Raw genomic sequence first — 20,889 nt, 5'->3', positions numbered from 1 at the left:
ATTATCCAAAAGTCCTGCACCAATTGGGTAATGCTGAAAATCCATTTCGACATTTTGCAACAGTGTTTGTTTCCTGATGGCTTGCATGAAACACAGCATGCAGATTTAGGAGTGAGAGAACATTCGGTTCCTGTAACATGAGTCATGTGTAGACGGGCCATGATTGAGGACGTATGTGTGTTTTATTGCCTCCAGTTTAATCAGCAAGCAGAATTTTCCTTAAAAACTCATGYGCAGCGCAAGGAAGTCTCTGTATGCAGCTTTTATATGAGGTAAATCTGCTTTTCTCCACTGTAGTCAGTGCAGCTCGGCAGTTCTCAGGACGTTAGGAGTCAATCCTACGTTTTGGTAAACTTCCATTAACTGATCGTGAGCTTTTAATCTGTACCTGTCAGCTGAGCCATGTTAATGGAAGAAGCAGGCTCTATTCCAAAAATACCTTTTTCGTAATTTGAAAGGAATCTAAGGTAGCTGTGGGAAATCAGGTGTCTAATTCAGGTTCTCCATGAAATAAATCTTGCTAATATTGGGCGGAACTATGTTGTTGTTCTGCTTGTATTTTTATAGAGGTCTGTGACATAGGACTAGTGTCTGTTAAGTCTGTTTTATTGCTCTGTTTTCCTGCCTTGCTCAAARCAGCAGCTCCTAGAACAAGTGCAGCGAGTAAAGCGGCGTGTCCCATCGCCAGTGGGCAATCAGCTGACTGGGCTGTTTTGTAAACTTGCAGAGCAATCACGATTTAGCGTTTAGAAGGCCAATATATTCTTCCAAATACTGGCTTCCTGGACGTGCGTTCTTTCAAACACTCAGCCAGTCTGGTATTTGCGCAGTGGTATTTTACCGGGACGTGGGTCAGCCCCGGCATCGGGCGCCGCTGCGGGGATGKGACTGTGGGAACAAGCAGCGTGTTTTTGATGTCCCACGGATCTGTRTAAGCGCTGGTCGTGTTGCACTGTGATTCCTTTTCTGGCTGTGGTGATAGTGTTTGATAAAGAGGGCAGATGTAGAGGAGATGTGGTCTGACAGATTTAGCACAGTTACACCTGTGAAGAAACCGTCCTTTGGATGTATTTATAAAGTCATCTGACACAGGAACTGGAGCTGCGCTATCGTTCAAAAACACAAACTTCTTTGGTATATTAAACTCCTGCCTTTGCTGTTTTAGGGACTTCTATCAAACCAAATATATAGTGGAGGTAAAGCATTCTTCCGAAATCCAACGCAAGCATTCAGTATAACAATTTGAATGGATTTTCACAAATTTGCAGATAGTCACTACTAGCAGCGATGACGCAGATGAGACAGTTCAGACCCAGACGCCCTTAAAAGTGCGAAGCTCAGTTCACCTGAGTAATCCCATGGATGGTAATGCACACAAGCTGCTGAGGTGCGCGACAAGTGGCAATGCAAATTGTCTGTTCCCATAATGCGTGACTATCATTTGTGTTTATTGCAGCAAAACCGGAGATTCTCACTTTGGATATACTTAGCAATGATATTCTCCAGTGCGTAGCAGCCGGCTTCCCAGCGCCTACCATATATTGGTATTTTTGCCCAGGAACTGAACAGAGGTGAGTTAAGTAACCAGAGTCTCCAAAAGTTATTCTAGATGTCACACTCCTAATTTATAATTTAAAWCTAAGAATGTAAAATAATTTTGTAACAGGTATGTTCAAATGTTGCATCACTTTTTTTTATCGTTTTAGGGATTACATTGTTTACAGTGGTGTCTGAGGGGAAAGGAGGAGTATACTTCATTACTTCCCATTGCATTTACCCCTTGAAGGGGGAAAAATCAACATTCTCTGCTGTGGAAAAACAAAAGTCAAACTTTCTCTCTGCTGTACACCAGCTGACTTTGAAAGGTTTATATCACATGATATAAACCCCACATGACACGCATTTTGTATGTAATTTCATGGAATGACAGTTGCAGAATCACTTATGAATATGGCTGTTATCTTTTGTTTTATTGTGTAATGATATAATTTTTCAAGACACAAAGTAATTAGGTTTCTGTTCACATGAAGCATATGACAGGGTAAACAAGTCTGGAGTTATTAAGAATGAAACCTGATATCTAGTTACCAGGCTTCAAAAAAGACTGTAGAGTTTCACTGTGAAGTGAATGTTTATGAAGCATGTTTTAAGATTTTCTTTGACTTTCACTATGGTCATAGATCCCATATTAGCAAGTCACAGATTTCCCACCTATGTAATTTATTTTATGTCTAAAATAATTTTTATTTTCCTAGTAAGTAGACAGTACAGTTTTTATTTCAACTGTGTGCTCATATAGTTATTCCTTTAAAAAAGAAGGTTGTGTACTTTTAACGAGTTCATGGACTGTTTCTTAGGAAAAAAAGGTAGTGGACAACAGCTTAAAAGACAAAACTGGCTGTTTTCTAGCCGCATATGAGTGGAGTGGTGCTGCATGTAGGCTGTAGATATTTTGCGCTGTAATAAAACAGTGCTTGGGGCAAGTCTTCAAGAGTAGGAGAGGACCACAACTGCTTGAAGCTGGAGCTGAATATGCAGGCTCATCAGTGCAAAGGCCGTCATGGGCTTGCAGACCTGTAGGTACTGCTAGCCAAAGGAACTTGCAAAGACTTGTGGTGTCCATTTGGGTCAGGTTTGATGTATGTATCAGTTTCACCCACTGCAGAGAATAGAATGAGGCATCATGAGTATGCTGAACGTCGAGGATAAGATCTTCAGCTCAGTCCTTTTGTGGAGCAGTGTTGCTTAGTCAGCTGRTGATCTGGCAGGGACTATCTAACTTAACAGCAAGACCTGTCATTCATTGCAGATAGTAATTCAGAGCAGGTAATTGACAGTGTTGTTTCCCCCAGGTGTTTTGATTCACCAACAATATCCCCCATGGATGTGAAAATCAGTTACACMAATTCCTCGGTGCCGTCCTTTGAAAGAATTCTGGTTGAGAGCACCATCAACGTCAGCTTGTTCAGGAGCACCGGCACYGTCTGCTGCGAGGCCTCCAGCAACGGGGACAAAAGTTCAGCTTTCTTCAACTTTGCTATTAAAGGTAACGAACCAGACTACAGTATAAACCACAGTTAATGTTGGTGCCGTTCAGCTCTTTCCATCATAAGAGAATTAACACTTTCAGTGTGTTAGCTTTGCCGTAATAAAAYTTACGGTACTGTGCCTGAGTGCATGATAACATATTAAACTACATTTTCTTACTGTCAATGCATTACTTTTCMTTTTTCAGTAAATACAGTGGTATAGTCTATTAACTGCTCCAAAACTACTAGCTGGTTTTCTTCTGTCTGCAATGAGATCTAGCACGGACACAAACCACCTACGGCATTACAGTGGGTTATTCTATCTCTCTCTCCCTCTTTCTTTTCYTGTCTTTGTCAGCTCTTTCAAGGAAAGACTGCAATTTTTTTTCTATTTTTTCACAATGTCTAGGGAAAACAGAGTCTCAATCTTGACTGGAGCCTAAAGGCCTTGGTCWTGTAAAAGAAGTAACAACAACTTACTGCAAAAGGGCTTAAGGGTTTTGTCATCCATAGCAGTATTTGTGGGTTTGCAAAAATAAAAGAAACCACTAGAACACAGATGAATTGAAACCTATTTGTAAATTTTTGCTCTTCTTTGCAAGATCAAATGTTCTGCTTCTTTTTTTTCTGTTACACTCAGGTAAAACATTTAAACAAGCAAGCCAAATTTGGAGCATATTGATTTTATTACAATGGTATTCCTTTACTACTTTGCAAAACCTCTACTTGCCAGGATAATGTTGTAGAGATCATACTTGAAAAACTGGATTTTAAGGAAAGTCTCACTCAAAAGCTTCTGTCTTTAATCTATATTGACTGTGATCATGAGAAAGCCCTGCATTAATTGGTCTTGGTTTCATGACTTCTAATTTGATGAAGCTGGGATGTGTGAGGAAGCAAACAGCATGGTTTCTGCGCCTCCTTAGGGTTCACTCAGCAAAGTGATTCTCATGTATTTGGAGCACGTCTGGGAAAGCAAAAACCCCAAACCTTGTTCAGTGTGGAAGAATCGGGAAAAGATTTTTCACCTGAATCTTCTTAATATCGTTTTTCTTTTTCAGTATTTAAGCAGAGTTTTCTGTTTCTTTCCAGAACAAATCCGTACTCATACCCTTTTCACACCCTTGCTGATCGCATTTGGAGTAGCTGCAGGACTGATGTGCATCGCAGTCATGATTCTGGTGTACATATATTTGCAGGTAAAGTCAGAAGCTCCTTTGCCTGAGTTACTGAAGTGTTTGAAGTATGAAGCAACTGCATGCTTCAGTCGTGACAGCCATTCTCTTTCCTTTCCAGAAACCCAAATACGAAGTTCAGTGGAAAGTTGTTGAAGAAATAAATGGGAACAACTATGTTTACATAGACCCAACACAACTTCCTTATGATCACAAATGGGAGTTTCCTAGAAACCGGCTGAGTTTTGGTTAGTTTAAATTTATTTATCTTCTTCTGCAAGGTGAAGCCTTCAGGTCTCATAAAAGGAGATCACGGTCAAACGCAGCAGAGTTTTGTCAAAAAGACATTATGCAGTAACGATCATAGTGATAATTGCTTATAATTACCTTGGGAGAAAAAGCAAGTAGGCATATGTAGAATAGCTTCCTTGATGCCATAAATAAAATGTTGAACCTTTTATGAAGAAGTGTTCCAAGTTGTAATGCAATATTTTGTTTGGTTTTATTAGGCAAAACCCTTGGTGCTGGAGCTTTTGGAAAGGTAGTTGAAGCCACTGCTTATGGTCTGTTTAAATCTGATGCTGCTATGACAGTAGCAGTAAAAATGTTGAAACGTAAGTTGCTGTAATATATTGTACAATTTTTTTCTAACTTCCTTCTGCTAGGAGTCTTATTTACTGAACGTTGTATTTTGCCTTGCAGCAAGTGCCCATTTAACAGAAAGAGAAGCTTTGATGTCAGAGCTTAAAGTCCTGAGTTACCTCGGTAACCACATTAATATTGTGAATCTACTTGGAGCTTGCACTATCGGCGGTAGGGTTACTGATTTTTTTTTTTCTATTCCTTTTTTTGTGTGTGGTCAGAAGGAGGAACTTGTGAAGAAAAATCCAGTACTGTTAACTATAGAAATCTTAAATGCTTGCTTAGATGGTTCACAGATCGTCATGGCTATCATCATGTATGGCTTAAGTTTTTTCTCCACCACCCTGTTTCTCAGGAATGAGAAAAGATATGTGAATTGGTTGCTTGTTGGCATCTTAGATGAAGTCAACAGGTTTGTTTTGTATCATTCTCCAGTGTTCTGCTTAAACTGTTAGCGTATTTGTTAATGCATCATTAAAGTTACAAATCTAAACAATAAAAAGTTGAGAAAAGGAATTTCCCAAATAGTGTTGCATGGCCCAAATGTTATATTTAAGAATACTGGCATTAATATTATAATATTATGCATTATTAACATTAGTAGTATATTTATTTTCTGCTCTAATAAAAGCTATAAACTAGTTGAAATGTCAATASAGAATGGATACAGCCCTGTTCCTTAAGAACCATAACACTGCTTTTTAATTTATGTGCATTTTAATAACAAGATGACATTCTTTCTTACACAAATATTTGCTCTCCCAAGTTTTTGTTCCATTTTTCAAAGAAAAGGAGCTTGTAAAAATTCAGTGCTTTAGACAGAAGCACAACATTTCTCASTTCTGCATTTAATGTTTTAAAAATAGGATGAAGCAAATTTTTTTTAAGTGATCAACAAAGCAGATTCCCTGGCCTAAGTGCATATCTATTTCACACAGCTGCAAAATCATGGGGACTCTAAGAAAATCCTGAGATAATCACTGTTTTTGTCGTTACAGAACCTATAATTATTAACTGCAGAAAAATAGAAGTAAACTGTTGAGGTTAGGAAATGGTGGAAGAGAATAACCTTACAGAAATAACATTCAGCATGATTGCATATTCAAGTGTCATAGCTGTAGTTATTCACTCAGAAAACATATATTTGATCTATAAACATCCGCACTGGAGATGACTTGTTTCTCCTTTTAGATTTCATTTTAATATTCGAARACCTTGTGCAATGTAGTTTTCTGTCTCAGCAGGCTGTTCTGTTTGAATGATTTTTCCTATTATACTGCAGAATATAACACTCTACATCATTTCCAAAACATTACTGAAGGAGTGTGAAGCTCTACTGTAAACAGAAGTGAATCAAAAGGATTAATGTTTGAAGCTTGAATTACTCTAACGTTTGGAACAAATAACTTCCTTCAGGAAGTGAGCAAAATCAAACAGATGTGTCTGGCCAGAACCGTTATCACTTGAAGAGAGGGAAAAAGACTTATTTGTTTAATTTTTGTATAATGCAATACTATTGAGGGGAAAAAAATTAATTGGGAGTGACTCAGCTTTAGCTGGACAGTAGTTACTGATCTGTGAAAGGGAGGATGTGGAGGTTACTTTTCTATAACTTTTCAAGTCTAGACAGTGTTGGGTAGTGTGATTTTTAATAGCCTGGCTTGTGTGTTTAGCTGAATGCTATTTTTATGTAAGGTTTTATGCTTTGAAAACAATGCTTCGGAAACCTGCTTTCTCAACCTCACGTGCATCTCCAGGTCCCACTCTGGTGATTACAGAATATTGCTGCTATGGTGATCTTTTGAATTTTCTGAGGCGGAAACGAGATTCGTTTATTTGTCCGAAACATGAAGAACACACAGAAACAGCGGTTTACGAGAACCTGGTGCAYCAGGCAGAGCCTGCAGCGTAAGTATGGCCTGTTGAAACATACCTGTGCTCTGAGAAATACAGAAGGAGGGGAAATTTGGAAACCTTTCCTGCAGCAGGCTTGGAAGATTCTTTGCTGTGCGAGAAAACAATTTAATTAAGGAGATCGTACAGTGGGTCATTTATTCTGACAGAGCTCAGTTCGTTGTATGTGCTCTGTGTTTTACTTCTTTATCAAATTTCCTGTAGTTATTTCATGCAGCTCCTTGGCTCCAATCTTAATATGTATTTGTGTTTATCATTACTGTTAATCATTGGCAGCACTTGTTTAGCAGMTTCAGTAACAATTCCCCCAGTGTTGTGATGTTAATATTTGGAGCTCTTGTAAGTTCCTGCCTTCAGAAATGAGTTTTTACAACAAAAACAGTGCCTTACTGTATTAGAGGCAAGCTGTCACTGATAGTTCACTGGATTTTGTGATAATGCAACCCGTGTCACCACTCTGAGATTGCTCCTGCACTTTTATTTTGTAGTTACTTCATCTATGTATTTTTCACTGTTCATTTTAGATACAAGCCTGGTGTTTTCTTCAAGTACATTGCCAAGCAGATTTCCTGCTAATTCCTTCTTTTCAGAAAATAAAAGAGAAATAATTTGCCAAAGCTGTTACAATAACCCATCCATTTCTTGGTTTTAGTCTCTGTGTTGCCTCAGTGGGTCCATTACTCTATGTCGGCAAACACAACTCAGAAGAACCAGTAAGTCCCTTAGGAAGTTCCTTGTCCCAGCRAGACATATTCATAGCACGGCCGTATGTGCCGCGACAGAAAATGCGTAGCTCATGATACCGCAGATGGGTTTAAAGAAACGGCTCCTTTTCATGAGGAACACGAAGCTATGGTTTTCCACAGGTGTGTGTCCTCTTCTGAGTGTGAGTTAGAGAGAATCCCAGTGCTCGAGCGTACTTCGTAAATTGAGGTAGTAACAGCGGAGCATTGACCAAATTCTCGTACGCGCTTTTGCTGTAGAGTTGCAGCTGCTAAACGCTCCAGAAGTGTTTGTGGCTTGGTGGTGACTAAAGCTATTGGTGATCTCATAGCTACTTCCCATGTTAGCTCTGTGGCTGCATTTATTGTTCATAAAGTAAATAGATATTTTAGGATAGGGAAGGGCTTTCTGTCTGTGTGAGCTCTAACGGCATGGTTTTGTTCATCTAAGTGAAAAACGCTGAAGCTCGTCCATTGTTTCTAAAGGTGCCTGACTTCATATTTATAAACCATATAATATGAGAATCTGTACAGCTGAATTATAAATAAGAAAATGAACATTAAGAAATTTAAAAAATATAGCAGATCACTGTCCCAGGCCTTGGCTTGTTCTTTGAAATCTATGTGAATCTGCTTTGGAACTTGTGAAACTCTGAATTTAACTGTTTTTTTTTTTGTTTATTTGTTTGTTTGTTTCTTACTGTTTTGTCTTCTGCGTCCCAATTGCTCCATGAATCACTGGAATACTGTGATAGAAGTTGTCCTAAGTGAAAGAAGGAAGCATTAGCAGATCCTATGAAACATCTGGCCATTAATTTTTAGAGACTCTAGTCTCGATAAACCGTTCACATGTGAAAGGTTTTGTTTGCTTACCTGAGCCAAACTCCTAAATTTGAGATGCATCGTAAATTCTCCTTACGACCATTTATTTCCATATAGGCCTTTTCTCATCTTTTTTTTAGACACCCATGATTTTCCAATGTTATTAATTTGTGAAGCATTATATTCAGAAAGTTGATTTAATGTTGACTTTTTCTTTGAATGATTTTTGAGACTTTCTCACTAAATGACATTTCATGTCACCTGCTGCCTCTACAGTGATGTTGTCAATGAGTACATGGACATGAAACCAGGAGTGTCATATTCAGTCCCACCAAAAGCTGATAAAAAAAGACCAGTTAAGTCTGGTAAGTACAATAATAAGAAATCGTATCTGCTGCTTGGAGTGTAGAGAAGAAGGCTGTATGGATTTTTTCAATTTTAGAATACTTCTTTTCTGTTGGATGTGGACAATTAATACCCATTAATTCTCATACCATTGGTATGAGAAAGGTTAAAAAAGAATAATATGCTAAATTACAATGTCCTGTGCTTTTCCACAGTTATATGAAGTACCAGGATTATTTTTTACTACTTGGCAATGGGTTATTTCTGTGGTTTTAGTCTGGTACTTGTTCAGATCATTGTTTTGTTTAATGTAAAACAAAGCTGTTTCTCTGTGGTTATACATAGTCCACTCAAAAGCTGTTGGCGTTTGTATTGCATAGGATCCTACACTGATCAGGATGTTACCCTTTCTATGTTGGAAGATGATGAACTTGCTCTAGATGTTGAAGATCTACTAAGCTTTTCTTACCAGGTGGCAAAGGGCATGAGCTTCCTTGCCTCTAAAAATGTAAGTTAAAAATTTTTGAGAGCTGGACAGAATCTAGATTTCTGATTTCCTTTAGCATCACTTGTCATATTTTAATGTAGTGCACATATTTAAATGCTGTTCTTTTTAACAAGCACTGCGAACTGAGATGCTTCTTCTGATATGTGAAGCTTCGACCGGTCTTGAAATTCTGTACTGAGAAGGGCTCATCTGCCAGAAGTGATCTTTCCTTCTATAAAACAGGACATAGGGCATACAGTAGTCAACATGAAGCAATGCACGTCCATCGTTCAGGCCAGTAGGATTACAAGCCTTGTTCATTAACAGAAAGTGCTCATTGAAATGTCAAGAGAGGAGACAGATGAGAGGAATTGCAGTGAAATATGTGTGCTGCACCCTGAAACACCATTAAGATACCGTGTGGAAACAAGTTCCTGTGTTTGGTCCTCTTGGGTTGTTGTGTTCAAACATGCCCTTAGCTGAAGCTGCTTTGAGTGAGTTGCCTTGGGTTTACCAAAGGAAGCCCTCAGAGAAGGGCAGCCCACGCAGACCAGCAGCGCAGAGTTCCCAACTGCTCTTCTGCAATGTGTCAGGGCTCAGCAGCATAAAAGTGTCTTTGTGGGGGAGTCAGGATACGAGTCTTTCCTGGAGGTATGATTCCCCTGAGGAGCACACGGTGTCTCATCACAAGACAGTTCTTCCTCCAGTGGACAACATCTATATACAATAACAAATGCACTACTTCTGGAGGAATGAAGCAGAGACTCGTTGGATATGTGGCTGTTCCTTCACTTTACTCCTGCAGTGCAATTACACTGTTAGCTTTCCACGTGCAAAGTGAACTATGTTTTGGACTGGGATTTGATGGAGAGTCCCCCAAAACAGTAATTGTCATTAAAAATAGTTCCTCAGTGCAAACACGCAAAGGAACAGAGATTAGGTTGGTCATTGCAACCCACAGTTACTATTTGCTGATTTTGAATTGATCAAATCTTCCGATATTTTAAGTGTTTTTTGCATGGAATTCCTTAAATTTTGGATTTTAAGGAAAAAATGAAAAGGAAAAATGGAAGCATCTTTAGCTGTTTATAGACAACTGTGTCCTGCGTGTTATATGCAGTCAGTAAAGCAAGAGCCTCAGGCTGTGCTTTCTGTAGTAGATGGAGAAAGACAATTCTGTTAGAGAGCTATGTCATTTCATAAATGCCCTCCACAGTTGCGCAGAAAGAAAATATGACTCCTGGTAAACTCAACAACCCTTCTGTAGCTGCAGTTACAAATACATGCATACTTCTTAAATGAAAGCTGGAAGATAAGCTAGCTAGGTCATTAAACACATCACAGTGTTCATTAAAAGATAATGGCACGTGAAAACTTGGAGTATTTTCAAAGACTTAGACCTGCTCATAAAGCTCTCCTAGGCAGGTTGTTCTTTAAGTCTTCCAAAAGAGTATTTTTGAAATGGGTGTGAGTCTCCTAACTTGTGTGCTTTGAAATTGTTACCACGATCTTCTGTATTTTCAACTTTTCAACTCTTCCCCCTCAGCCACAGCAGTGGCTTAGTAAAGGATTGGAATTGTTTTAGAATCAAACCACATTTACCCCTAATTTGTCCTATGTTAGGAAACAAGCCAATGATATTTTGATAAAAAAATTTAAGAAAAAATTCTATCCCCAGCGTAGAACAAATACCTTAAACTTTAGCTGCAACTGTGAAGTGTTGGAAAATTTGAAGTGACTGCAGGTGGTCTTTTCTAAAAGAAAAGCATACACAACCTTACCTATGTGGATCAATAGCATGAAAGTATTAGAATTTTTAATCATCTGAATAAGCTTCCCAACACATGGTTTCATTTTGACTTTCAGCTTACCAAAAATGCATAATGCAGTAAGTATATAGCTACGAAAATATGCAACCAAGCAGTAGTGCTTTAAGGATATTATAGAATAACTTTGTTTGTTTGTCTGTTATTTAGTGCATTCATAGGGATCTCGCAGCAAGGAATATTCTCCTCACTCATGGTCGAATAACAAAAATCTGTGACTTTGGCCTGGCAAGAGATATAAGGAATGATTCAAATTATGTGGTCAAAGGAAATGTAAGTATATATGATACTTCACCAATCTGAAATTCAGGGAGTTCTTCTATATTCTCTTGACTTGCAAAGAAAGTGTTTTCTTAGTTAGACCATATCTAGACATCCCAAGTCTGATATATATCTGTGCTGACCAGGGCCAGAACTGTGAAGAGGGGCAGTTCCTGACCTAGATATGTGTGTTGACAAATGTGTAATATATACATGCTGTTATCATTGAAAAAACATGCTTGTAATTGATTTTGTGTTATACTGGAGGAGATGCTTTTGTTGCACCAAAATAAAGTGTAGTCTTTCTGCTATATCTGAACATACTAAAAGCTACTATTCTGTGAGTACTTTTAAGCTTTGCGATTGGAATATTCTTGTAGATCAAACCTAAAAGTAAGTACTTGGAAACTTTTGCTCTGGGCATTGCTGTTTTTGTCCATGTCTGAAATAATGTATTTTAAAAATATCTAAATAACAGGCTTTTGCATCCTTTTCTTTGTTGTGAAATGTTACTCAGACAACAGAAACAAGATCTTAGAAGTTGAATTTATTSGTTAGGGTATAGTGGGAAGCAAAGAAGCCTTAATTTTTCTCTGATTACATATACTTATTCTAGCCTTTTATGTGTAATAAATATGGCTTTAACTTGCAGCTATAGCTCCTACCCTGTAATAGGTAAACATTAGTTGGAATGAGACATAATATTTTGATGAGRTAAGTTTAAAACCACGTATGCAGAAGAGTATCAATTGCACTAGTATCTCCTGGGCCTTTGCAGAGGTACAAAGACTCTTTGAAGTCATGCAGATTATATTGGCAGTGCTTGAAGTTGCTTTTAAAATGCAAGAGCAGTAAAAAGAGGCTTACTGCAACAGAAAATTTAGCCTCTCTGCGGTTTAGCTGGAGAAGTGTGCTGGGAAGGTGATTTGCCCACAGGTATTTTGCCTCTCAAACAGATTTTTGCTGTTATGTTACTGTCTTAATTCCACTTCAGATATGTGCACGCATCCACTACCTTCAGAGCACACACATTTTGATTTGTTCAGTTTTTAAAAGAAGCAAAGATCTATGTTCAGCACAGCAGCTCCCTCACCACCCCCCGTCTGATTGCTCAGCAAAGTCCGAAGTTGGCCTCTAGTTAAGGACTTGACAGCACAAACCGCAGGATGCCCATCCGGGCTTTTGTCAGGCTGGAAAAGAAAGAAAATCCCACAATTGAGCATTTCTCAAAATCTCAAAAAACTGATGGTTTTTGCCACTCTCCATTAACCTCTCTTCTTGGCACCTCAGGTGTCTCAGACACCTCTGCTGCCCCCCAACAGTCCCTCAGGTCCCAGGCAACCAGAGCAACCCTATTACAGGCTGCAGGGGCTGGAAGGAAAGTTTTATTTGTTGTCTTCAAAACCAGTGTTCGTGCCAGCCATTGTATGCCTGGAAGTTGAGGTGAGGGAACATCAGGAGTCCAGATAATTCAGGAATGGCTCTCCTGGCAAAGCACTGAGCGACATTTAGTGTTAAGAAGGCAGTTTTCAGGCTCAGTGTCAGGTCAGGAGCTGCTTGATCCATCGTAGGATTGGGAGGTACAGACCAGCTGCTTGCAAGGGAAGTGGGCAGTAAATAATTACATTTTACTTGTCTAGACTATACTTTAAATTTACTGGATTTTACTTAACCCGACGGGGTCAGAAAAGGATAGGCTGCAGCCACCTGGGGAGAGAGGAAGCAGTGGCTACAGGGGGCATCTGGTAGCATCTGATCTTAAACCAGGCCAGGAGCCCTGGGGCATTACTGGCCTGGACACTGCTGGGAGGCAGCACCTTGGCGGAGCTGGGGGCCTGGGCACGCGGAGTGCCTGCTGTCTGATATTCAGGACACACAGACCTGTGGTYGCCTCGCTGTTGAGCTGCATGTTCTTACGTTAGGCAGCTGACGAAAAATCCTGCATGTCTTCAGCCTCATTTCTTCTCTTTTCCATTTGTCTGCTTTCCAAACCTATCTCCTTCCTTTATGAGACATCAAGGCTCTTCTCTATGATATGGCTGAAATACATGTTTGTACGTATTGTTGYAAGATGACTTAAGAAGAGATCTGGTTTCTCCTGTTACAGGACAACTGCTTAGGACAGAGGCTTAACTGGCTGCCCCAGTCAGACAAGAAAAAGGRCAGAGCAGGGAGAGGAAAACAGAAGCAAATCCAAATGCTTTCTATGCGTTTTCCCTTTCCTCTGCCCCAATTAGCATTCCTGAGGAATGTCTGTTCCCACATGAACCTTTGCAAATTGTCAATATGTATTTTTTTCATGTGAATTTTCAGTTTTTTTCTGATACACTGTTAACTGAGTATGTGGAGCTTTTCAGTGATAGTTAGGATGGCCAGTCCACAGAAGGAGGCTTGTATGTTTGCATAAGGAACGGTGCCATGTTTACACATACTCTTTCACTCTGATTTCCTGCCATCCCTTATAACCAGACAAGGGGAATCACACAGTATGCAGAAAATCAGAGTGCAAGGTATTGCACAAGTCTGGTGGACCCGTAGAAAGACGGATCAGTAACCGTGAAGCACTTGTCCTTCTCTCGGGAGGATATCTTGGCTGGATACTTCTGTCATTTAATTAAACAAGTATTTAAAGCACATAAGTATCAGAAGTTAATTTTATGTTATTAAATTTTACACATTATGTCCATTATCTCACTTGAATCTCTTTTCCCTGGAAAGGCTCGACTTCCAGTGAAGTGGATGGCACCTGAAAGTATTTTTAATTGCGTTTACACCTTTGAGAGTGATGTCTGGTCTTATGGAATATTRCTGTGGGAACTCTTTTCTTTAGGTAAGCCGCTTGGAGATTTGTGGTTTAGGAGATTCGTTTTCATCTTGATTTTATTCTTGATGCGGAGATGACATTGCTCACTTGTCCTCTTAACAGGAAGCAGCCCGTATCCAGGGATGCCCGTGGACTCCAAGTTCTATAAAATGATCAAGGAGGGATACAGGATGTTCAGCCCCGAGTGTGCACCACCTGAAATGTAAGCAAGCAGCCCGCACCGCTAATCACCAAACGGGCCTGTGTTGTTGCCAATACACTCTTGCCTTTTAACTTCTGATCACTTCACCATGGCATCTGCTCCGTGTGCTTCAARGATTGACATATCACAGAGCATACTAAACATTTTTATTTCAGAGAAAGCAGTAGGTAAGATGTATCGTCGAAGTACACAACGTCTGCATTTGTGCTSTTATTTCTTGACTGCAAGGGGACTGGCCACTTACCTTCCTTCTGAGCCATCCCTAATTCGCTGTTTTGTAAACAGACTGGCACTCAGCAAGCTGTCAAAGAAAACTGTGCCCAGAGCCTGTCCTTAGTGTTGAGTCCTTTGTTGTCATAAGCACAGGTGTTAACAGTACTATTTCTAGTTTTACAAGCCATTTAAGCAAGTTAAATGGTGAGACCTGGTCACASTTTTCTGCCTATTCCCTCTCTAAAAGTAGTAGTAGAAACAAGACAACAGCTCTCAGAATTCCCTCCCCGGCAGTAGTTGTTTTTTTTAGTAGTAGTTGTAGTAGTTAATTTTAGCATTTTTGCAGGTATGACATAATGAAGAGTTGCTGGGATGCTGATCCTTTACAGAGACCCACATTTAAACAAATCGTCCAGCTGATTGAGCAGCAGCTTTCAGATAATGCCCCCCGGGTAAGTGTGGGCTCCTTATGGCCCATCAGTCTTTTGGGGTCAAAACTGTTTCAAGCAAGACCTTAGACTAGAGCTGGGAGGAGCAAAGGACCTCGGCGCTTCATGAATTTTCCGCTGTTATTTGTGTACTTTTGCACTGTGAGCTTGGGTGGCAGGAATGATCTCTGTGCTRCTCAGGTCGGCTTGGTTGCACCGTTTCTCCCCAGATGTGCAGCAGTTGTCTAGGCCTATACACTGAAAAAGGTACCAGCTAGCAAGCGGTCTTTGCATGGTTTGATGTTTTACACTCAAAATATACCTACCACAACAATTTTGACGATAAAAAATACAGTGGTACCTCATAAATTCATCRTATCCTAAATTATGAAAGCCTCTGTTTATCTGGGAGAAATCTCAGAAGTGAAGAGTATTTGGCTTTTATTTGAAGAGCTTTCTGGGTAAAGGAGTTGCGCTTTTTCTGCTGTTCTCTCTCTTCTCCGTTACTTCACCTAGCAATATTTATATAAACTTGGAGGTATGTGGTGACAARCTAGTTACTATATGTGTTGCTCTTTGGACCATTCTCTAGTAAAACCTTTCCTGAGAGGGTAGCTGGATAAAACAGTCCMAAGAAAAAGTCAAGGCATGTCAGAGACTGGGATTTTCTCACCATAACGTTGAGCGTTATTGGATTTTTAAAAAGGAAGATTTAAAATCTGGCTTAAAAATAAAGCTTGTGCGGTCTAGATGCCTTGTTTGGGCACAAAGTACACGGCTTCCTGAGAATTTGAGAAAAGAGGAAACTGAAAGCTGTTGGTGTTAATTGCRCCCTGTAGAATATTTTTGGCAGGTGCAGGCATTACTGAAACAAAAGTAAGAATGTTAGCAATGTTCCTGGGGTAATACTAACRATAACCTGAGCTGCATTTTTTTTCAAACATAGCTTAAGTTTAGTGTGCAGTYGCATGCTGCAGTGTTTTTAATAATTGAGATTGAGGTTCTTGACTCATTTAAAGAGCAATTATGCCCAAGACCTTTTGAAATTCTCTGTCTATATTTGTGTAGAAACATCTGAGCTGGGTGTCTTTAACATGTATACATAGCATAAACTGGGAAGTTGCTGGCAAAGGAGYGCTTTCTGAGTGTGTATGAATGAAGGGAGCCTTCTGCCCAATACTGACAGCGGTCTTTGGGCTCTGCAGGTTTACGCAAACTTTTCAACTCCACCTTGCAGTCAAGGAAACGCTACAGATCACTCCGTGCGCATTAATTCGGTGGGTAGCAGCACTTCCTCGACTCAGCCTCTCCTGGTACGTGAAGAWGTTTGAAAGAGGAGTTGGTGGCTGGAGCAAGAGGAGCCCGGATGGATTTGCTGTTTGTATTTTGCAGGGGGTGAGAGAGGGATGACTTCAATAATTTCTCATACTTTTACTCACTACTTCCACCGTGTAGCTGAAATGTTGTTGTAATACTGTCCTTTACCACTCACTGTTACACATAAACTTAATCTGCCAAGCACGGTTACAGGCGTCATTGCAATGTTAACTGAAGCTGTATATATGTTGCTATATTGTGTGTATTTGCGGTAGAGAGCCAGATCTGAAGAAAAAAACAGAAAAAAAAAATAATCGTGAGCCAAGGTGTGGAATGAGATGACTACAGATCAAACCAAATCTGCAGCGGTCCTGCTCTGGATCTGTGCCTGGAAAACGTTTCTTCATTTTTCTAGTTAACTTTATTTTGCTGGGTTTAATAAATAARTTAATACAAAGCTAGTTGCTTTGCAGGCCCCTTCCCACAGGCAGCCGTGCCTGCGAACCGTTCCCAGGCGGACGCGGCAGGCTGGAGGGCGGCGAGGGTGCTGGACGTGCCGGGCCACGGGGACGAATCCCCGCGGCCGCAAAGCCTCCCAGGCGCTGGGGGATTCAAACCGGCGGCCGAGAGGGCAGCGCAGGCGGGCGCGACCCCGCCGGGGAGCCGGAGGCAGAGCGGAGCGCGGCCCCCGAGGCCGGGAGCCCGCGGGCACCCTGCGCCCCGGCCGCGGCAGCGGGGGGGCTCAGGCACTTGTTTTGCTCGTAGTTGCATCCAAAAGTGGTCACCAAAGATAGGTGGGTCAGTCGAAATACCGGAGAGCCGTTTATGACGAACCGCGTGCGCGGAGGAGAGGCTGTTTAACGGGTCATCTTATCTAAAGGAGAGCAGAAGCTCCAAGTCCTCTCCTGAGAGCCCTTCGTTTATCTTCCCGTGCCCAGGTGAATATTTCTAACTGGAAAGGGCCATTCCCTCCCCACCCCGGTGGTTTCGTCTTTCTAGCTCTATCGTAGCGCTGGGACCACAACGGAGGAGGAGAGCGTCACTGGGAGGCGTTGGGGTCGGTATCTGTCGAGCCCAGGATTGTGCTCAAGTGTTTTATAGCCCCTTCCCTTCCCATCAGAAACACTGCTAGTTCTTTCCTTCCTTCGTTTCCGTCACCTATAAATTAGCAAATGCATTGAGAGGAGCATTTCAGAGGCAGAGTACCTATTTATTTACAATGCACTTAAGCACTCTGTAACTTATACTTTACCAGGAKTTTGGTTGAGTTTACATTCATTTCAAATGTGTAACTAACTGCCCAAATGCAAGATAGTTGTAAATAAACACACACTGGTAGTATATTTTAGGTTATATGGAATACCACACTCTTTATGTGACTGTGCATTTGGTTTATTGCTGCAGAAATTTGTCTTTCGAAGCTAGTCAGAAATTAGCCATTTGCACTGAACTTACCTAGGCTGTTGCACCTTTCCAAAGTTAGCCGGTTGTTTGGAGGCACTCTTATGCATACTTGTTGTTGAGCATTTTCAGTTTAATGCTATAAAAGCTCTTTCGTAGTGTGTTGGCTTTCAGAGCAACTGTAGACAAACTAGTTGTTATAATTATAGATGTCTCGGTACTTTACGGACACTTAGCTGAAAGAGGTTTTGGGTTTTTTCATTCTTGAAATTTATATTTTTATAATTTGGGGATTTTTGAAACTTACTTTGCCATGGCTTGGTGTTTTGAATGGTTTTATGCATTGTTCTTGTAAATATGGAAATGTAGCAATAATGTCCTTTTGACTATTCTCAGTCCTTGAGTCTCAAAAATATTTTTWTATATATATATATATATGCAAAAAGTATATGTATAAATATGTAAGTGTTTGAAAGTTTATGAAACACTTATGGATATGTTGCTCAGTTGTAGAATTACAGTTCGGAAAAGTTCAAATAAATTTGTAAATATGTATTCAAATGCTGCTGTGTACTATGTTAAGATGGAATATTTTCATGTAAGTCTTAATAAATTCTTGGGTTGAAGCAAAATCAGAATGTCTGGCCACATAGAGGTAAAGTTTGGAAATCTGAAACATTTTGCAAATATGTGCCAGAAAACGTTGATGTTTATTCTTTATGAATGTTCTTTACCTGTGAGCATATGGGATAAATACTTTGACAATCAAGTACAGCTTTATTTTATAGGAATTTTGCAACTAGAAGATTGATCTAGTAGACTGCTGATGCAGTCTGTGTGACACGAGTGGGAGTATTTAAAATTGAACTAAAATATCTGTATGTCACTAAGAGTATGGTCTTAAAAGGAGCTGGAGCCTGCTGAAGACRATATGCTGAGTATTCCCTCTTTGCTCACGCTCATATGCACGCACCCTGCAGCCCTCCTGCTGCCGGCGCTAGGGCTCGTGCTGGGCTGTCCGTGCGCGATGCCATGAGGGAGGACTCCTCCATTTCACTGGGAACAGTCTTSGAGCCTGGGCGCAGCAAAGTTTTGGGATTTCAAACAGCTTTGGAGAACATGCAACTTTATTAATTTAATGRTCTTCTTTAATGAGTCAGTTCCGTTGCCTCGTGTTGTTTTCCCACAGATAAGGCCTGTTTTTAATGGTCTGCATTTCCTAGTGAAATCAGAACTGAAGAAATGTCCATGAAGCTTAAATTGAGAACAAGTAGCAACTGCAATATACACCTAGTGCTGCTTGGGTTGTGGGAGTCATAAAGTTAAAGGGGAAAGGTAACGCTTCCCAGCCACGCTGCAGCGTAGCGGGAGACCTTCTGCTTTTATCCCCACTGGGAATCTGCTTCACCTGCCCAGACTTGGTCCTGTGCTGTAATAGGCTTCGCATCAGCATGGTTGGTGCATGATTTAGCAGCAGATACAGAGCATTCTTTTGTCARACTTCTTTTAAAAAATCATTCCCTTATTTTCTTATTAAAAGGCTTACAGTGATTACTGCCTCAATTCCTGTTCATGGTCACACACACCATTTTCCTTCCTACTGGTGACTGAATCATTTTTCTATGCCAGCTCTAAGCAATTGCTTACATGGAAAGTATTTCAGCTGTCCTTCAAAGTATTCTTGTACCCAGAAAGAAAAAAAAAAACTAGCACCATGGTACCAGCACCTCTCCATGGACCATCAGCAAGGGCAGTTTGGGGAATCTCAGCTGTAACATTCACTTGGCTGGAAATGGAAGAAAAAAAAATCCCACTCTTACCGAGCGGTTGGGAGTAACTCTCCATTTTCTTTGCAAGTGGGAGAACAAATAGCTGCAGGCTCTGTGGGAGAGATGATGATGMTGGAAACACACTTTATGTGGAGTTACTGACCAGTGTAATATACATGCATTTCCACCATCAGTTCTGCAATCACCAAACTAGAGGCTTGACTGATAGTAAGAAATTAAGTGCTGAGTACAGTGCATCATCTTTGTTTAGTAGAAACAGGAGAAATGATGAATTTGTGACCAGTTATACCTGAAATCTCTCTTTCTCTCTTAAGCATTTGAGAGCGGAGAATAAAACAATTCAGTTAATAGTTATTTCTGACCTGTMGGCTCTGGACATGTGGATTAAGTCATTCTTACTCATAACTGAATATATCAGGTAAAATGAAGCTTGTCTGTTTGTAGGCTCTGACAGCYAAGAGTAGATGTTACCGTGGAGAGGGAAGCCTGCAGGGGATGTTGGATATAAGAACAGTTGGCAAAAAGATGCAAAAAGGGAGATGTCAGCATGAAAATGGAAAATTGATAGCTAACGGCAGGCCAACCAACTGAGATGAGACATGACCCCGATGTGTGGTCATTCCAGGTCTTGAGAGTTTCTTGTTTAAGGTTCTCCTTCTCATCTGGACCCTGTGTAGGTCTTTCGGGGGGTTGTCTGTAAATAGACACGTTCTGCTCCTTGCCAAGTTGGGTCAAGGGAATGACTGGTCGCATCCTAGACTGAAATTTTTACAGCAATTGTTCCAGAAGTCAGACAACAGCATAGTAAATTATAAGGTGTTATCATCTGAAACTGAGACAGTGAAAAGTTTCCCACTGCTTGCACGTGGATTAGAAAACTTCCTACTAGTTCTGTGGGCTTCTCTGTCTCCAGGTACAGTTCTCTATCTCCAGAAAAGACAAGGAAACATTGCACAGACCTTTTAGCCCCAGTGTAGAACTGAATATACGATATAATAAAAACATGAGAATGTRTTCTACAGTTTTGTTGTGGTTCCCAGAAACTTCTGTAGCTGTAAATAATGTTTATGGTTGRCCCTCCATTAGCATTTTTCCTCAGCGTTAATTTCTTAAGACATTACTCCACAACCGATAAGTTCATCTCCGAAAAATCACTCTGAGGCTGTTTTCTGAAATATTGTTCATATTTCTTAAATTGATTATGTGTCAGTCTTTCTGATGGTTATTTCCATCTGTCAGCTGCCAACCAGGCAATAAAGATGGTTTACTCTACCAGCAGTGATTTCTTCAGTGACTTGATTTTCTATCCCTGTCCTGGAAGTTGGTTTTTGCTCGATTTTGATGGGCAGTAGAAAAAAAGCTGACCCCCAGCTGGCCTTTTGGGCTTTGCACATACGTACCTCTCCAAGCAGTGTCAGCAAGGTCAGGCAGGGGTTTAATGCTCTCTTGGCTCTTGCCTCTCCAATTACCAGGTTGCCATCAGGGAAGGCA

The 20,889-nt window shown here is 40.5% G+C and overlaps 1 protein-coding gene across 1 annotated transcript in view; it reads left to right on the top strand.

Annotated features, from left to right (window-relative positions):
- The window catches only part of KIT (KIT proto-oncogene, receptor tyrosine kinase), a 111,852-nt gene extending 93,846 nt beyond the window's left edge, over nt 1-18,006 (top strand). The window contains exons 11-24 of the mRNA XM_085322827.1: nt 1,457-1,571; nt 2,853-3,046; nt 4,122-4,228; nt 4,326-4,452; nt 4,714-4,818; nt 4,907-5,017; nt 6,604-6,754; nt 8,581-8,669; nt 9,030-9,157; nt 11,113-11,235; nt 13,942-14,053; nt 14,150-14,249; nt 14,809-14,914; nt 16,096-18,006. Of these exons, the coding sequence (XP_085178953.1) occupies nt 1,457-1,571; nt 2,853-3,046; nt 4,122-4,228; nt 4,326-4,452; nt 4,714-4,818; nt 4,907-5,017; nt 6,604-6,754; nt 8,581-8,669; nt 9,030-9,157; nt 11,113-11,235; nt 13,942-14,053; nt 14,150-14,249; nt 14,809-14,914; nt 16,096-16,221 (1,694 nt within the window). The 3' untranslated portion in view covers nt 16,222-18,006. The remainder of the gene's footprint in view (nt 1-1,456; nt 1,572-2,852; nt 3,047-4,121; nt 4,229-4,325; nt 4,453-4,713; nt 4,819-4,906; nt 5,018-6,603; nt 6,755-8,580; nt 8,670-9,029; nt 9,158-11,112; nt 11,236-13,941; nt 14,054-14,149; nt 14,250-14,808; nt 14,915-16,095) is intronic.
- The last annotated feature ends 2,883 nt before the right edge of the window (nt 18,007-20,889 follow it).

Source organism: Rhea americana, unplaced genomic scaffold (assembly GCF_003343005.1).
Source record: "Rhea americana isolate MKP2758 unplaced genomic scaffold, rheAme1 scaffold_8, whole genome shotgun sequence".
Lineage (NCBI taxonomy): Eukaryota > Metazoa > Chordata > Aves > Rheiformes > Rheidae > Rhea > Rhea americana.
This window is presented reverse-complemented; position numbering and strand designations above follow the sequence as displayed.